Below are 14,509 nucleotides of genomic sequence, written 5' to 3'. Positions count from 1 at the left end.
CGTCAGAATTCACATTTAAGAAAATCCAAGGTGCTTCTTTTGATAGTCTGAAGGGAGAGCCATTATCAACAACTTGTGAATTCATGTCATTTTTGTTTGTTTTTGAGACAAGACTTTGAAACCCTGGCTCAAAAAACAAGGTAGATAGAGCCTGAGTTTGCCACCCCCCTCCCCCCAGTACTAAGGTACTTGACTCCTAGTTCAGCACTGGATTCACTTCCTATTTCAGTTAAAATACTAGGGGTGTGTGTGTGTTTGTGTGTGTGTGTGTGTGTGTGTGTGTGTCTGTCTGTCTGTCTGTCTGTCTGTCTGTCTGTCTGTCTCTCTCTCTGTGTACCAGAATCTACTCTAGGATGTAGGAAGTATGCAAGAAAGAATTTAAATAGATTTTATTTTAAGATAAGTCTGTCTTAAAATCAACGAGTTGGGCTGAGCTCAGCTCGGCAGTAGAATGGCTGTTTAGCATGAATAAAACCATAGCAAATTCCCACCCCCACCCCAAGCCATATTGTCGCACCCCCTCCACACTGCTGAGCCACATCTGTTTTCTGGGTTCCAGTTTATAGAGATTGGCAACAAGGTAGGAGATATTAGAACATTTAGAAAATCACTTAGGTTCTAAAACTCTGTGGCTGCCGGGGGGGGGGGGGGGTCCTTTCTCTGGTGTGCTCTTCCCCTTTTACCGCTAGAGAAGAGTCCATTTATAAATAGATATCAGATAAATGCAAAGATGCTCTAAGTGGATGCTAGGTGACTGTTTAAGGACTGAAAAGCTGTAGAAAACACCCACAGTAAACAAAATAAAAGGTCTGTATATTTCCTACCTGACCATATTTATAATCAGGAAGGAGTCTGGGTTTTCTTGACACCATATTCCCGTTGTTAACATTCCATTTATTATTAAAGACAGTGAGCAGTGACATTGTCTGTATTTTTCTTTGGTTGAGTTATTAGCATAGTCACAGGTCCAATAACTAAAACAATGATTCATATACATAAGAGCTTTGTTATTTACAAGTCTTAACGTCTGCCCAGCAGTAGTGGTGCATATCTTAATCCCAGCACTTGGGAGGCAGAGGGAGGCAGATGGATCTCAGCAAGTTTGAGGCCACTACAAAGCAAGTTCTAGGACAGCTAGGAGTGTTACACAGAGGAACACTCTCAAAACAAACAAACATCACACTGACATTTTCCAAAATAAAGTAAAATGCTATTTCCTTGACTCACTTTTTTGTTGTTATTTGTTTTGGGGTTTTTTGTTTGTTTTTATTTTTTGTTTGTTTGTTTTTTGGGGTTGTGTGTGTGTGTGTGTGTGTGTGTGTTTTCAAGACAGGGTTTCTCTGTGTTGCCCTGGCTGTCCTTGAACCCCCTCGCTTGCCTCTGCCTCTGGAGTGCTGTGTGCCACCCCTGCCCGGCCTGACTCACATTCTTTTAAAGATGTATTTATTTTTACTTTATGTGCATTGGTGTTTTGACTGCATTGTGTCTGTGGGAGGGTGTTAGAAGCCCTGGACCTGGAGTTACAGACAGTTGTGAGCTGCGCTCTCTCTCTCTCTCTCTCTCTCTCTCTCTCTCTCTCTCTCTCTCTCTCTCTCTCTCTCTCTCTGTGTGTGTGTGTGTGTGTGTGTGTGTGTGTGTGTGTGTGTGTGTGTGTGCTGGAAATTGAACCTGAGTCCTCTGGAAGAGCAGCCAGTGTTCTTAAACGCTGACCCATCTCTAGCTCTGCTTGACTTACATTTTACATGCAAGCATTTGTGCCTGGTTTATTAACATCATACAAGTTGATATTCTGAGTGTATGTGTTACTTTGTTTGTCCTTTTCCCACGCTGTGTAATGAAGGGCAATCCTGAGCCTCATGGGAGATTTCTGAAGTACGTGTAGAGAGAGATGTTCAGTTGACACACTGGGATTGGAGGATTACTACTGGGCAGTGGTCAGGGTTGTTGGTAAATTTCCTGCAGTGTACAGGACATCCCACAATAGAGAATCATATGTAAGCTGTTGTGGTTGGAATGTAAAATGTCTTCTGGGGGCTCATGGGTTAAAATACGTGGTCCCAGCTGGTTTCGATGTTTAAAGATTGCAGAACTTCAGGGAATGGAGACTTGATATTGGAAGTACATCACTGGAGGTGTTCTTTGGGGTTTTATAGCCCGTCCCATTTGCTGTTCCCTGACTGCTTCCTGAGTGTGGTTGCAGTGTGATGGATTCCATCTTTTTGGAACTGTATGCCAAAGTGATGTTTTTCTCTGCTGAATTTCTTCATGACAATGGAATATAAATATATATATAGCTCTCTCTCTATATATATATAACTATATATATAAATATATATAAATATATATAAATATATATATATATGTATATATATATATATATATATAGTTCCTGAGACTTTAATAGAAGGATCATGTTTTCAAACTTTTAGGAAGTGATTAATTGCTAAACACAGTATATGTGTTGTATCTCTTTCACAAGTTGCCTCTCTACCTTCATTCCCCATCTGCAAATTCAACCAACAACAGACCAAAAGTGCTAAGAACAAAATAACCAAATCTCTGTGGAGCATGGACAGGTGATGATTCCCTAAACAACAAAGGATGAGAACTGTGGACATAGCATTACAGTCTGTTGGTCCTAAGTGATCCAAAGACAAATTGTTTCCCGATGCTGCTGGAGTTACTAGAGCCAGAGTTCTGACACCCTTAATAAGCCTGGTGTGGCCACCCACTCTGTTTCAGCCCGGGAAACAGCTGACAGGGAAAAGCAGCCAAAGGAGATTTAGTCAATGTTGGCCACGTCCGGAAGGACAAAGGAAGCCCAGCTTCCCCTTCTGGCATGAGGTTTAGGTTGAAGTAGAGGGGTCGAGGCACAGGAAGCTAATCGGACCCTGGACAAGGTGTGGTTTGGTTCATCATTGTCTCTTTCCTGAGTACTCCTGCAAGGTAGTCTGTAAGGTTGCCAGAATCTGTTCCTAGAAGACAGGTTCTCCCTCTGGCTGGCACTAGGTTCTGCCAACATGAAATTCCTGGGGAAATCCCAATTTGGGGGACCGCTGTTTCAGTAGTTAGATAGCCAGTGGGAGGGACACAGTGTCTCTAGAATATTCTTCTTAGGCTGGCCATCGTGGCACTTGCCTCTAATTCCAGCACTTGGGAGACCAAGCAGATTTCTGTGAGTTCGAGGACAGCCTGGTCAACACAGAGTGTTCAGGATGGCCAAGACTATATAGAGAGACCCTGTCTGGGAAACAAAACAAAACATTAACAACAACAAAAACAGACTATCCTCCTTCTTGCCAGGCCAATTATATGGGCAGATCCTCTACCATTTTCTATGAGGGACTTGACCATCCTCAGATTTTGGTACCCAAAGAAGCAGGTGGGGGGGGGACTACGATGACACTGGATCCAATACCTCAAGGACAGCTAGAGAAGACTGTGCTGACAATATCCTGTCAGGGTTTGTTACAGCTTGCCTTCGAGAGAGTGATTCGTTGTTTAAAGTAAAAAATGAATAACTGCAGATAGACTTGAAGTCGCGACTTCAGAATTGTGTGTCAGTATGGGCAATGAATGATACCACAGCCAACAGCTTCATGTAGCTCTGTCTTCCAAAGTGATTTTCTTATCTTATTCTGAAGGAATTGGTTGGAATGGACAAAAGCAGGGTGCAATCAAGGTAGCTTTTCCTACTTGTTAGTTGAGTTCATTCTAGAGTTGTTTCATTGTCTATCACCAACAATAAATTGTGAGACATCTCTTTCAATAGTTGATATTTAAATTCCTTTCATGTCTAACAAGTGAGTGTCAGAGGACACATCTGAGCTTGAATCAAACAGTTGCTGCAACTTGTTGTCATGCACGTGTTTCCCCAAATGAGGAGGAAGCTCTGGGAAGAAAAATGAAGCTCGCATTTCAAAGAATCTTATTCATTTATTTAACAAACACAGTTATTTGACCAGTAAAGGCCAAGACCCAAGAAAAACATTCCAGGTCACTCAGCAAGCCTCACCACAAATGTTCTATTTACAGAAGCCTATGAAGAACAAATGAGAGAATTGGTTTTTTTTTTTTTTTTTTTTTTTTTTTGTGAAAATGTTTTCTCTGATAACATTGACAATCTTCTTTTTGCCCTGCCCTGGAAATAATGAGAAAAATGAGCCTTTGTTGGGTTTCTTGTGAGTCAAAGGTAAACTCTTTGTTACCCAGATGCCCTGCCAGGATCCTCCCAGGCCCCTGACCATTAAGAACAATAACAATAATGGGGCCACCAACAACAGAATTGAAGTCTTTTATAGCAGTTATTTCCCATCATGTATTTGGAAGACACTTCAGTAATTTTTTTTTTTTTTTATTTTTTGAGACAGCATCTCATACACCCCAGCTTGACCCCCGACTTCTATATAGTAGAAGATGGTCTCGAACTTGTATTTCTCCTGCCACTACCTCGAGTGGTATGATTTACCAGCATCCAGGTTTTTGCCACCACACCCAGTTTTTATTCAGTGCCGAGGATCAAACCCAGGGCTGTGTGTGTGTAGGTAAGCATTCTACCACGTAGGCTATACCTCCAACCTGACTTAACTTTTTGACCAGAATTTTTTTTAAAGGAAGCTAGATAGCAGTGTAGACTAATGTCTTGTGTGTGTAAGATGTCTGAGTACTGTTTTATGAAACATTGGTTTGTATTATATGAATGTGAGAGAAAGAGTGAAATGATGTAATTTCCCTCCCCATGGGTTGCATACAGTTGAAACAAAAAAGCCACTGGTTTCCTTACTTCATAGGTACAGAAACTCTCAGACAGGAAAACAAAACAAAACAAAACAAACAAACAAACAAAAAAAAAAAACCAAAACAAAAAAAGCTCCATAATGCTGAGGATCAGGGTGCAGTTCCTTGCATCCATGCAGCAGCTCACAACACTAGAGTCCCTGGGGTTCCAATGCTCTCTTCTGGCTTCTAGGCTACCAGACATATATACATACGAATAACAATAAAATAAGAAACAAATACATATGTCCTAACAATGGAGACAAATTAATTCAAGTGAAGAAAGGCTATAGAGTAGCAATTTGACCATTGGAGCAGAATTGAGTGAGATAGGATAGAAAGATAGGATTAAGCTTGAAGCTAGATAAAGGAAGAGTCTCAGAGGAAGGGAAGATGCTGTTATGGCCTCTTTTTTAAAAGTATCTATTTACTTATTACATATATAGTGTTCTGCCTGCATGTATGCCTGCAAGCCAGAAGAGGGCACCAGATCTCATTACAAATGGTTATAAGACACCATGTGGCTGCTGGGAAATGAACTCAGGACCTCTAGAAGAATAGCCAGTGATCTTAACTCCTGAGCCATCTCTCCAGTCCCTATGGGGGCCTCTTAAAGGTGCCTCTCATCGTTTCTCACACTTGGTCCTACAGGGGATTCTGAAGTCCTGGGAGATGGGGGGAGGTGCTAGTCCTGTTTCAGGAAGTCTGGGTGGGGCCCAAGATTCTACATTTCTAGTGAGTTTCCAGGTGATGCCAGTGTTACAGTTCAAGAAGCATATTGGATCAGATCGATACAGGTCAGTAGCTACACCCATTTCTCCCAGACATCTCTATGCCCCAGGAGACTATGGGAGTTGGGGGGTGGGGAGAGACAAAGTGGAATTGCTCTGTTAATAAATAGCATTTCATGCACAAATATGTTTGAGCATCAGACAGAAAGCATAGGGGTTTGGAATTTGTTTTTAAGAGTTATGTTATTTATTTAAAATTTGAATCAGTGTTTTGCCCGAATGTGTGTTTGTGCACAAGGTTGTCAGATCTTGGAGTTACAGACAGTTGTTAGCTGCCATGTGGGTGCTGGGACTTGAACCTAGGTCCTTTGGAAGAGAAGTCAGTGCTCCTAACCACTGAGCTATCTCTCTAGCCCAGAAATTTGGAATTTTATTAGCTAGAGATTAATGAGTGTTATGTATCTATTCAAAAGGTAGGGAGTCGTCCTTGTAAAGGTGCTGATCCTATCGCCGGGATAATGGAATGCATTTCTCAGTTTGTGCAATCAATGAGCAAGAAAGATGTCTTCTCAGAAATGTGCTTGATTAAAGAGTAATAGCCTAAAGATAAGAGCTGTAAGGCAGATGTTTTAATTTAGTTGCCTGGTGTGCGTATTCAATGTAAATAGACTCATAAACATCACACACAGGTTAGCTTGACAGAGTGAAATAAATTGAATTCCCTCCTGGCTTTCCATGCTCCCCAGGCAAGTGTTAAAACGAATTCTTTTTCTTTTAATCTAGGTTATTTAAGAGTATGTATCAAGAGCAGAATGTGAAAGCTTCTTTTGGCTAGGCAAGCACTATAATAACCTTTAAGGTGTTTAAACACAGCAGCAGGAAGTGGTGCCTCTCTAGCGTTTCTGTTGAATGATTTCAAGTTTGGGAGACAAAACCAAAAAGGAAAAGGAAGAAAAGGCGACCTGGTAGGGTGCCCCAAGGGCTAAAGATCCACACTATTTACAGGGAAGAATGGGACAACACTTCATTTTAGTTGGGAGACTGGCACATAATTATCCTGTGTCCACAGGTCTACAGAACAGGACTCTTTTCTTCTGAAATATGCATTTTTATTAATTTTTTTTAATGAGGTAGGTTAGTTTTTTTGGTTTTGGTTTTTCAAGATAGGGTTTCAGTATGTAGCCTTGGCTGTCTTGGAACTCTTCTAGACCAAGATTCACAGAGACCCTGCCTCTGCCTCCCTGGGATTAAAATCAAACTTGACCACTACTCCCTGGCTGAGATGGATTAGTTTTAAACCCTATTAAATCTCTTTCAGCATTTGGGTCTTAAGTTTTACCCCCTACCCTTACTGGAAAATGCCATCTTTTGCTATTGCCAGTTTTCCATTTGAGACTATAATAAATTACAATCTAGCTGTCCTGGAAGGGAAAAGATAGTCTAAAGATGCAGGAACCCCTCCCTTCAGCCATCAGACTTTAAGGCAGTGAATTCCAGAGAGTTAAAATTCCCCAGGAAATCCTTGATGGGAGAAGGGGAAAGCTGAGGGTCTGGTACCATGGAAGGGGCACCTCACCTACCAGGCAGGGATTTCTCACAGTTCTGACCACCTTACAAAACAGGGCAGAAAGTTGATGGTAGGTGAGACCACACCATAGCCAAGGTTTCTGAATCATGCATATTCCCTGCCCTCTATTTAAACCTGAACCTTACAGCAGGACACTAAAGACTGACTTGGGGGGTTGAGTCAGGACCACATGATTTCTTCCTTCCATTGTGGCCTCATGGAATAAACTTTCTCTGCTTCCCACTGTTGCTTTTGTCCAGCCGTTGGCTGGCATGCTGGGGCAGACAGGTAGACAGTCCTGGAATGTGGGAGTACCAGAACCCAAACCCTTCCCTAAAAAGTCCAGTAAGAGGACCACAAAATTGAGAGTTTATACAACACAGAGGTTGTCTTGCTCTTTTGAGCTTGGAAGATACACTAAAGGAGAGTTGCTGGCTGACCCGCGTCCCCATCTGCTCTGGGTACCTCCATTTCCTTGTCTTTTGCACCTGAATTCTCCTCTGGGGCTCCTTCCCCGACCTTCAAACTAGCACCCCTTCAGCCTTCCCCTTCCACTGCTGCTAAAAACAGAATCCTGGGAAGCCCTGAATCCTCATCACAGGGTAACTAAGAGTGGGTGTAAGGCTGGCTTTTTTGTCTGCCTTCTTTTTGCACCTGCCTTGTGAATTTTGCTTACTTCTGGACTTCAAGGGTATCTGTCTGAAATCTGAGGCTTCTAAAACTTTATCATCTCACCAGAGGCCAAAAGGCGTAAAGATAAGTGGGACAGGCACCTCCCTATCAGCTTTTACAGCATTCTGCTCTGGAGCCCCACCCGTGCCCTGAACCTGCACCTGTGCTGAGTCCAAGGAGCAACAGAGCCTCATAGGTCTGCTTATCCCGTGATGAGATCACACCCAAGCTGGGCCAGTCACCTCCTGGAACTGATTCTGCCCACCAAGCAATCTGAACATCTTCCAGCGACCTTGCACAACCAAAGGGGAGATAATGATCAACCTGATCAGGCTTTGGCAAGACTAACATAATCTGCCTGCCTCTTGCCTCCATCCCACCCTTTAAACAGGTCTCCCTGTGTTTAAACTTAAAGCTCTCGTCAGTACCCCAAAGATGAAGATGGACATGGGGTTATTGCCCCCCCCTTTGTACTTCCCAGTGTACGTGAAGTCTTTGTTCTCTGCCTTTGACGAGGGATCTTATCTTCTATTGGTACACTGGAGTGAAAGGTTCAGTCCAGTGTATCGTGCCTCCCAGGGCTAGGGCCTTTGCCCTAAAGCTGGTAATGTTGCTGTGATGAAATTGTACCCATCCAGATAATTCAGGATAACCTATTTGAAGCCCAGCTGAAGAGCTATTGCCATTCCTCTTTGTCATGTAATATGGCATATCCACAGGTTCCAGTGTTTAGAACGTGGAAGCGCGCGCGCGTGTGTGTGTGTGTGTGTGTGTGTGTGTAAAAGGGCCATGATCCTCCCTACCAGAGTATGTTTTATCATCTTAAACTTGCCTGTGAGAGCACTGTTGCATTTTTGGGTACAGAGACTTGCAAATCATCATTACCTCTAAATAACATTCTGTATAAATTAAATTATAAATTGTATTCATCATGGTAAAAAAAATGCTAACGTTCTCACAAAGCTGACTTGTATTGATTCTTATATATAATCTCAAACGCCTTGGAGGAGTGGATTCTTAAACTTTCCACTATTCCCAGTCATGACTTTTTTATTATTTGAGGCTATTACTAACTGCCCTGTATGGCTAAGTGGGCCCTGTCATGACTTATCCACAGTTTATTGAGATGAGTGGGGGCTACTGAGATAGCTTGCCACTGTGTTGCTCAAATGAGACAATGTTGCTTCCCCGCAGGACATGAGGCAATGTTTGCAGACATTTTTGGTTGCTACATTTGGGAAGAGAGTGCAATTGCTGTCTCCTGTGTAGAACCCCAGGGGAATGACTGTTGTGCAGCACACAACTGTAAGGAGTATAGTTTTTCCACCCCCTCCACCCCTGCTGGTCTGGTCCCACCGCTGTGCCAGCCCCAATTAACACACCGTGACTCTGTATTTGATATAATGCTGTTGGCCAGTTACTTGTTTCTTATCGGCTAGCTCTGTCTTAAGTATTAACCCATTTCTGTTAATCTATGTATTTCCACGTGGTCTCATCTTACCACTGGAGAGCCTGCTGGCATCCTGCTCTCTCCAGACTCTCCATCTTGACTCCTCCTTCCTACTTCCTCTTTCCTCCTTGTCTCCTAGTCCCTCCTCTCTTGCTTTCCTATTGGCCAACAGTGCTTTATTCATTAACCAGTATGAGAAACATATTTACAGAATGACATCTCCCATCACACAACAGCCCCACGGATGAAGAAGAACTGTGGAGACTGAGTTGTGGGTTGAGCTCCCGGTTCTTGTTTTGTTGTTTGTTTGTTTGGTTTGGTTTGGTTTTTGGTTTTTCGAGACAGGGTTTCTCTGTGGCTTTGGAGCCTGTCCTGGAACTAGCTCTGTAGACCAAACTGGTCTCGAACTCCCAGAGATGGCCTGCCTCTGCCTCCCGAGTGCTGTGATTAAAGGTGTGCGCCACCAATGCCTGGTGAGCTCCTGATTCTTATTGCTATTTTATTTTTTGCAGGAGTCCCTGGCGCCATGCCAAATGCATCCTGGACAGGCAACCTCAGAGCGATAAAGTGGATGGATATGGAAGATAAGCATGGAGGCTGCCATGGTAAGATCACTCGCTCTGAGGCCATACTGCCTGTTGCTGTTGGCACAAGGGTAATTGTAAACTTAATGGTGGGGATTCTTGCACAGAGAAAGCTGGAGTACACAGACTGATCTGTGGTTGTTAGAGAAGCCTGATGCCTCATTATGTTGTCTCCTGAAGATGTTTCCATTTCTCAGACATTCTTTTTTTGTTGTTGTTCCTGTTGTTTTGCTTTGTTTTTTTTTTTGTTTGTTTTGTTTTGTTTTGTTTTTTTTAAAGAAAGGGTTTTTGTGTTACAGCTCTGGATGTCCTGGAACTCACTCTGTAGACCAGGCTGGCCTCAAACTCATAGAGATCCACCTGCCTCTGCCTTGCAAGTGCTGGGATTAAAGGTGTGCACCACCACCGCCTGGTTTCTCAGACATTCTTAACCTCAGAACTGCCAAGGAGAGCGAGTACTTTTAAGTGAAAGTGGACTTTGTTCTTGCTAATTTCTGCTTTCTCGTGCCCCTTGCTTACTGTTCCTTTTGGGAGTGCAGGGGCTGGGGCAGTGATGTCACATCCTTGAGACAGAGCATACTCATGCCTCGCCCCCACATCTCTCTCTTCCCTGCACACACAGGCCAGGAGTGACCTGGAGAGCTGCAGGTGTTTGTGTTCACCCTGGGACATAGCAGGTGACATCAAGGAGAAAGGATTCTATCCAAAATAAACAAAAACTAGAGACTCTAAGTCATTGCCTTTTGCCGGGACTGGAATGAGACAGGATCTCGTGTAGCCCAGATTAACCCACAACTTTTTATGTAGAATTTTGGATTCTCCTGCCTCTATCTCCTGAGTGCTGGGATTTCGGAAATATGGCTCATTCTCCTCTAGTCATTGTCATTTCTATAGACCCTTATGATGAAGGGATTTCATCAGACATGGGCATCATCCACTCCCAGCTCCACCTACCACCTGGTGAGTGGGTGCATTTACCTGCTTTTGCCACGGTCTAACGCAGCACGGGTTGGATGACTTATATATCAGACATTGCCTCATTTTTCTCAAGACTGGAAATGTAAGATCACACATCATAGAGATGGCTCCTGTCTTGTCCTTTCTCCTGTGGCTCTGAAATGACCTCTTCTCCCTGTGTCCTCTTGTGTCTTTTCACTCTATCCTAATGTTCTCTCACAGAATCCCAGTCAGAAATGGGCATAGTGGCACATGCCTTTAGTCCCAGCACTTGAGAGGCAGAGAGAGGCAAGTGGTCATTGTGAGTTCAGGACAGCCAGAGAAGAGACAACACAAAGGCCCTCTGTCATTCCCATGCTTCTAGAATTTACCTGTAGCTCTCGTGTGCTCAGGCATGAGGTGCTTTAGGACACGGTTTTCATTATGTTCAATGGTCATCTCACTCAAGTGTGTATTTGTACCATTTGTCCTAAGCCGTTTAAGCTCCTGGTGGCCTAGGACAGCCCCGTCATGTTTCGTTGGCATCTCATCATACTTGATTAGGGGTCCACTTTCTCAAGTTCGCCACTTGTGACTTCTAAAGACAGGATGTCTAACTGTTTTTCTGCCCCCCCCCCCCAGGTCACTATGTACATGACATCTGCATCTATGGAAACGGAGACTTAAAGTGGCTAGTAAATTCACAAAGCCTATTTGCTAACAAATTTGAGCTCAACACGTACCCTCTCACTGTGGAATGCCTGGAACTGCGACTCCGAGAGAGAACTCTCAATCAGAGTGAAACAGCCATACATCCCAGCTGGTATTTTTGATCCTCAGCAGCTCTGGCCTGAAGGGAAACCAAAGGCATAAAGAGGAGCCTTTCTCTCCAAGAGACTCTTGTCCTGCTGTACTGAAGGCTTCAAAAACTGCTTTCAGGAAAATATCAGGACCTGGCTTCGTGACTAGGCTTAAAATATCCACTGGATACTGTGATACATTGACAGGATGGCTGGGTGCAGCTGTACTGCCATTTTTAGCTAGTCTTGCCATTTCTTTTTAGTGTTTTTTTTTTTCATCCTCTTCCTCCTCTTCTTACTTTATTTTATTTTTGGTTTTTCGAGACAGGTTTCTCTGTCCTGGAACTCATTCTGTAGACAAAGCCGGCCTTGGATTCACAAAGATCCGCCTGCACTCCCCCCCCCCCCCAGCATTTTTCTTCTTTTTTAAAAGACAGGCTCTTGCTTTATGTTCTGACTAGCCTGATTCTTGCTGGGTAGCCCAGGATGGCCTTGAACTCTCATCCATTCTCTCACCTCCCTTCACCCAAGTGCTGCCATTACAGGTGACAACCACACCTGGCTCTGATGTCTGGCAGTCACTTGGTGCTCATCTGCATCTTAGTCTGCTGCTGTGGTCAGTGCTAAATTTAATAAATGCATCGGTCCTCTGTGCCAGATACTCACGTTAGCATATGCTGTTCGAAAGGAGAATGGTGTGTAATACTGTCTTTAAAAAAATCAAAACCTGGTTTATTTGAGGAGGGAGCTTTTATACCATCTTTGTAGCAACTATGTACTCAGCCACACATAGGCATGGAAATAGCTTTCTAGTAACTCACCAATTTCATTTAATCAAGAACTGATCAGAGGTGGTGCTGCACACCTTTAACCCAGCGTTCTGGAGGCAGAGGCAGCCAGATCTCTGAGTTCTGGTCTATACAGCGAATTCTATCCAGGACAGCCAAGGGTACACAGAGAATCACTGTCTAGAAAAACAAAAACCAACCAAACAAAAGGAACTGATCATTAAGAGCTGAGGAACTGTATTGTTCAGTGTCTGAGCATTTGACTGGCATGTGCAGACCTGGGCTCCATCTCCAGCATCACAAACAGGCCTGTGGACCCTGCGGTTTTCAATTACTTGTGCCTGAAGTTGTGTGTGCAGTATAAAGCCATTAATGTGACAGAACATACGCTTAAGACAGGAGCCACTCTGTGGTTGCAGGAAGAGTACCTCAGGGATGCTGGGCATTTCCGTGTTCTGTTCCAGAATGTTCTCTTTTCCACTAAGAACACTGAAACATCCTCACAGGAATGAAGGAATTATTTCTTTCCCACAGGAAAGGTGCTATTACGTGGGTCTGGAACCTGTGGATAATTTACGTGTGGGGTTCCATTTCTGTATGAGAGATGGGGACCTGGCTCTGTTGTACACAGCATTAACCACACCAGGACAGCCTCCAGGTAGCTTGCAATGATTGGTGCTGACAGGAGATCCTGGATACTTAAGAGCTTTTGATTGTGGGTGGGCTTCTGTGTCATTTTTCAGTCATGTATCCATTGGTTCAGCCTGCTTCACTAAATGCCTCTTGAACATCTGTGATCCTCTGGGCACAGGTTGACACAAGAGGGAAACAAGACAGATGTTTTCTCCGCTATAAAACTGAGGAGTGGCATCAGCTTTTGAACCCCTGCTCTGAGTCTTACAAAATGGCTACACTGCACATGTGCCCCGGCCTGGCTATGTGTTACAGCAGGCCATAGGGATCCGTAATTATAGTCAGATTAATCCGGAGACTTCGAGAAAGGAGGAAACAAAAGTTAAAGCCTGTTGGTCTCATTTTGTTCAAAACTCACCTCTTCAAGGGTGACTTGAGTACCTGTGTCTTGCAGATGATGCAACAAGCCTTGGGATGCCTAATGATCTTTAGGAAGCAAATTCTAAGAATTTAGGCCGTCTTTCTGATCCTCTTAGCTCATTTTCCTAAGGCTGTTGAGAGAAGGCAAAATAAAGCCATACCTAATATCTCCTAAGAAGTCAGAGTTTAAGAACGAACTCAGTGTTAACTTTGAGAAAAAGTTCTGTCATTCAGAAAAGTGTGCGGTCAGGACTCAGCAGGTGGGGGTCCTTGCCACCAACTCTAATGACCTGAGTTCAATTCCTGGACTCACACGAGGGAGGGAGAGAGTTCACTCCCACAAGTTACTCTCCGACCTCAGCACACGTGTCTTTGCACATAGTCACTCCCCAAAACAGAAATGAATAGATGTAACTTTAGGAATGTGATCGTCTTTTTAGCTCTCTTGCATTCATCAATATTTATTTGTTCTAATGAAACAAAACACTTGCTTTAAATGACACTAGTAGCCATCACTTCATTCTGTAATTGTACCTGCTGAATGTTAACCATCTTTAAAGGGAATCGTTTTCATGTAAAACTTTCTTTTTCCTTCTACTGAAAAATAAAATGGGACTGTATCGAGTACTAAAGGGTTGAAAGGCAGGGATGCTCTTGATAGAGGTGAAGTCTAAGACGGGTCTCTTTTTTTATTTGTTACTTAGATGAGAGCACCTGAAAAGAAATGTTTTACACTGGATCTCTCATGGGAAATGAGAGGGTTTTTTTTTTTTTTTTTTTTTTTTTGAATAGAAGTTTACATGCCCGTTGCTGGTCACCTCTTTATCACAAATATTTTAATATTGGAAGAGAGTAGCTTTTGAGCTAGTGAGCTAGCTGTGAAGGTATCCTCCTCTATGGTATCCATTTTGGTTTTGATGTTTCCTTTGTTTGTTTTCTTGGAAATAAATTAATATATTGTTTTCCACCTCCAGGGATAGTGTATGTATTTATTTGATACCTGCTTAACATGTTTGTTCAGTGGTACAGTTCCCCCACCTTTATAAAGGACAAAAGAAATACATTTATGTATGTGTAGTTGTCTAAAATAATGGATCCACTAAAAAAATAAATTGACATTTCCCTTTGTGGGGTGAGGGGAGAGCAATCGAG

At 43.2% G+C, this 14,509-nt stretch overlaps 1 protein-coding gene across 4 annotated transcripts in view; it reads left to right on the top strand.

Annotated features, from left to right (window-relative positions):
• Positions 1–11,891, top strand: part of Gcnt2 (glucosaminyl (N-acetyl) transferase 2 (I blood group)) — an 83,160-nt gene extending 71,269 nt beyond the window's left edge. For 2 of the 4 annotated variants that reach the window (XM_051194397.1, XM_051194396.1), the window contains exons 2-3: positions 9,709–9,801; positions 11,359–11,623. In XM_051194397.1, coding sequence (XP_051050354.1) covers positions 9,709–9,801; positions 11,359–11,549 — 284 coding nt within the window. In that variant the 3' untranslated portion in view covers positions 11,550–11,623. Of the gene's footprint in view, positions 1–9,708; positions 9,802–11,358 lie in introns of all 4 variants that reach the window. The other 2 variants (XM_051194399.1, XM_051194398.1) reach the window with 2 other exon arrangements.
• Positions 11,892–14,509: the final 2,618 nt, after the last annotated feature.

The sequence above is a fragment of the Phodopus roborovskii genome, unplaced genomic scaffold, assembly GCF_943737965.1.
Source record: "Phodopus roborovskii unplaced genomic scaffold, PHOROB, whole genome shotgun sequence".
Taxonomy (NCBI): domain Eukaryota; kingdom Metazoa; phylum Chordata; class Mammalia; order Rodentia; family Cricetidae; genus Phodopus; species Phodopus roborovskii.
Note: the sequence above shows the minus strand (reverse complement) of the source record. Positions and strands in the feature narration are given on the sequence as shown.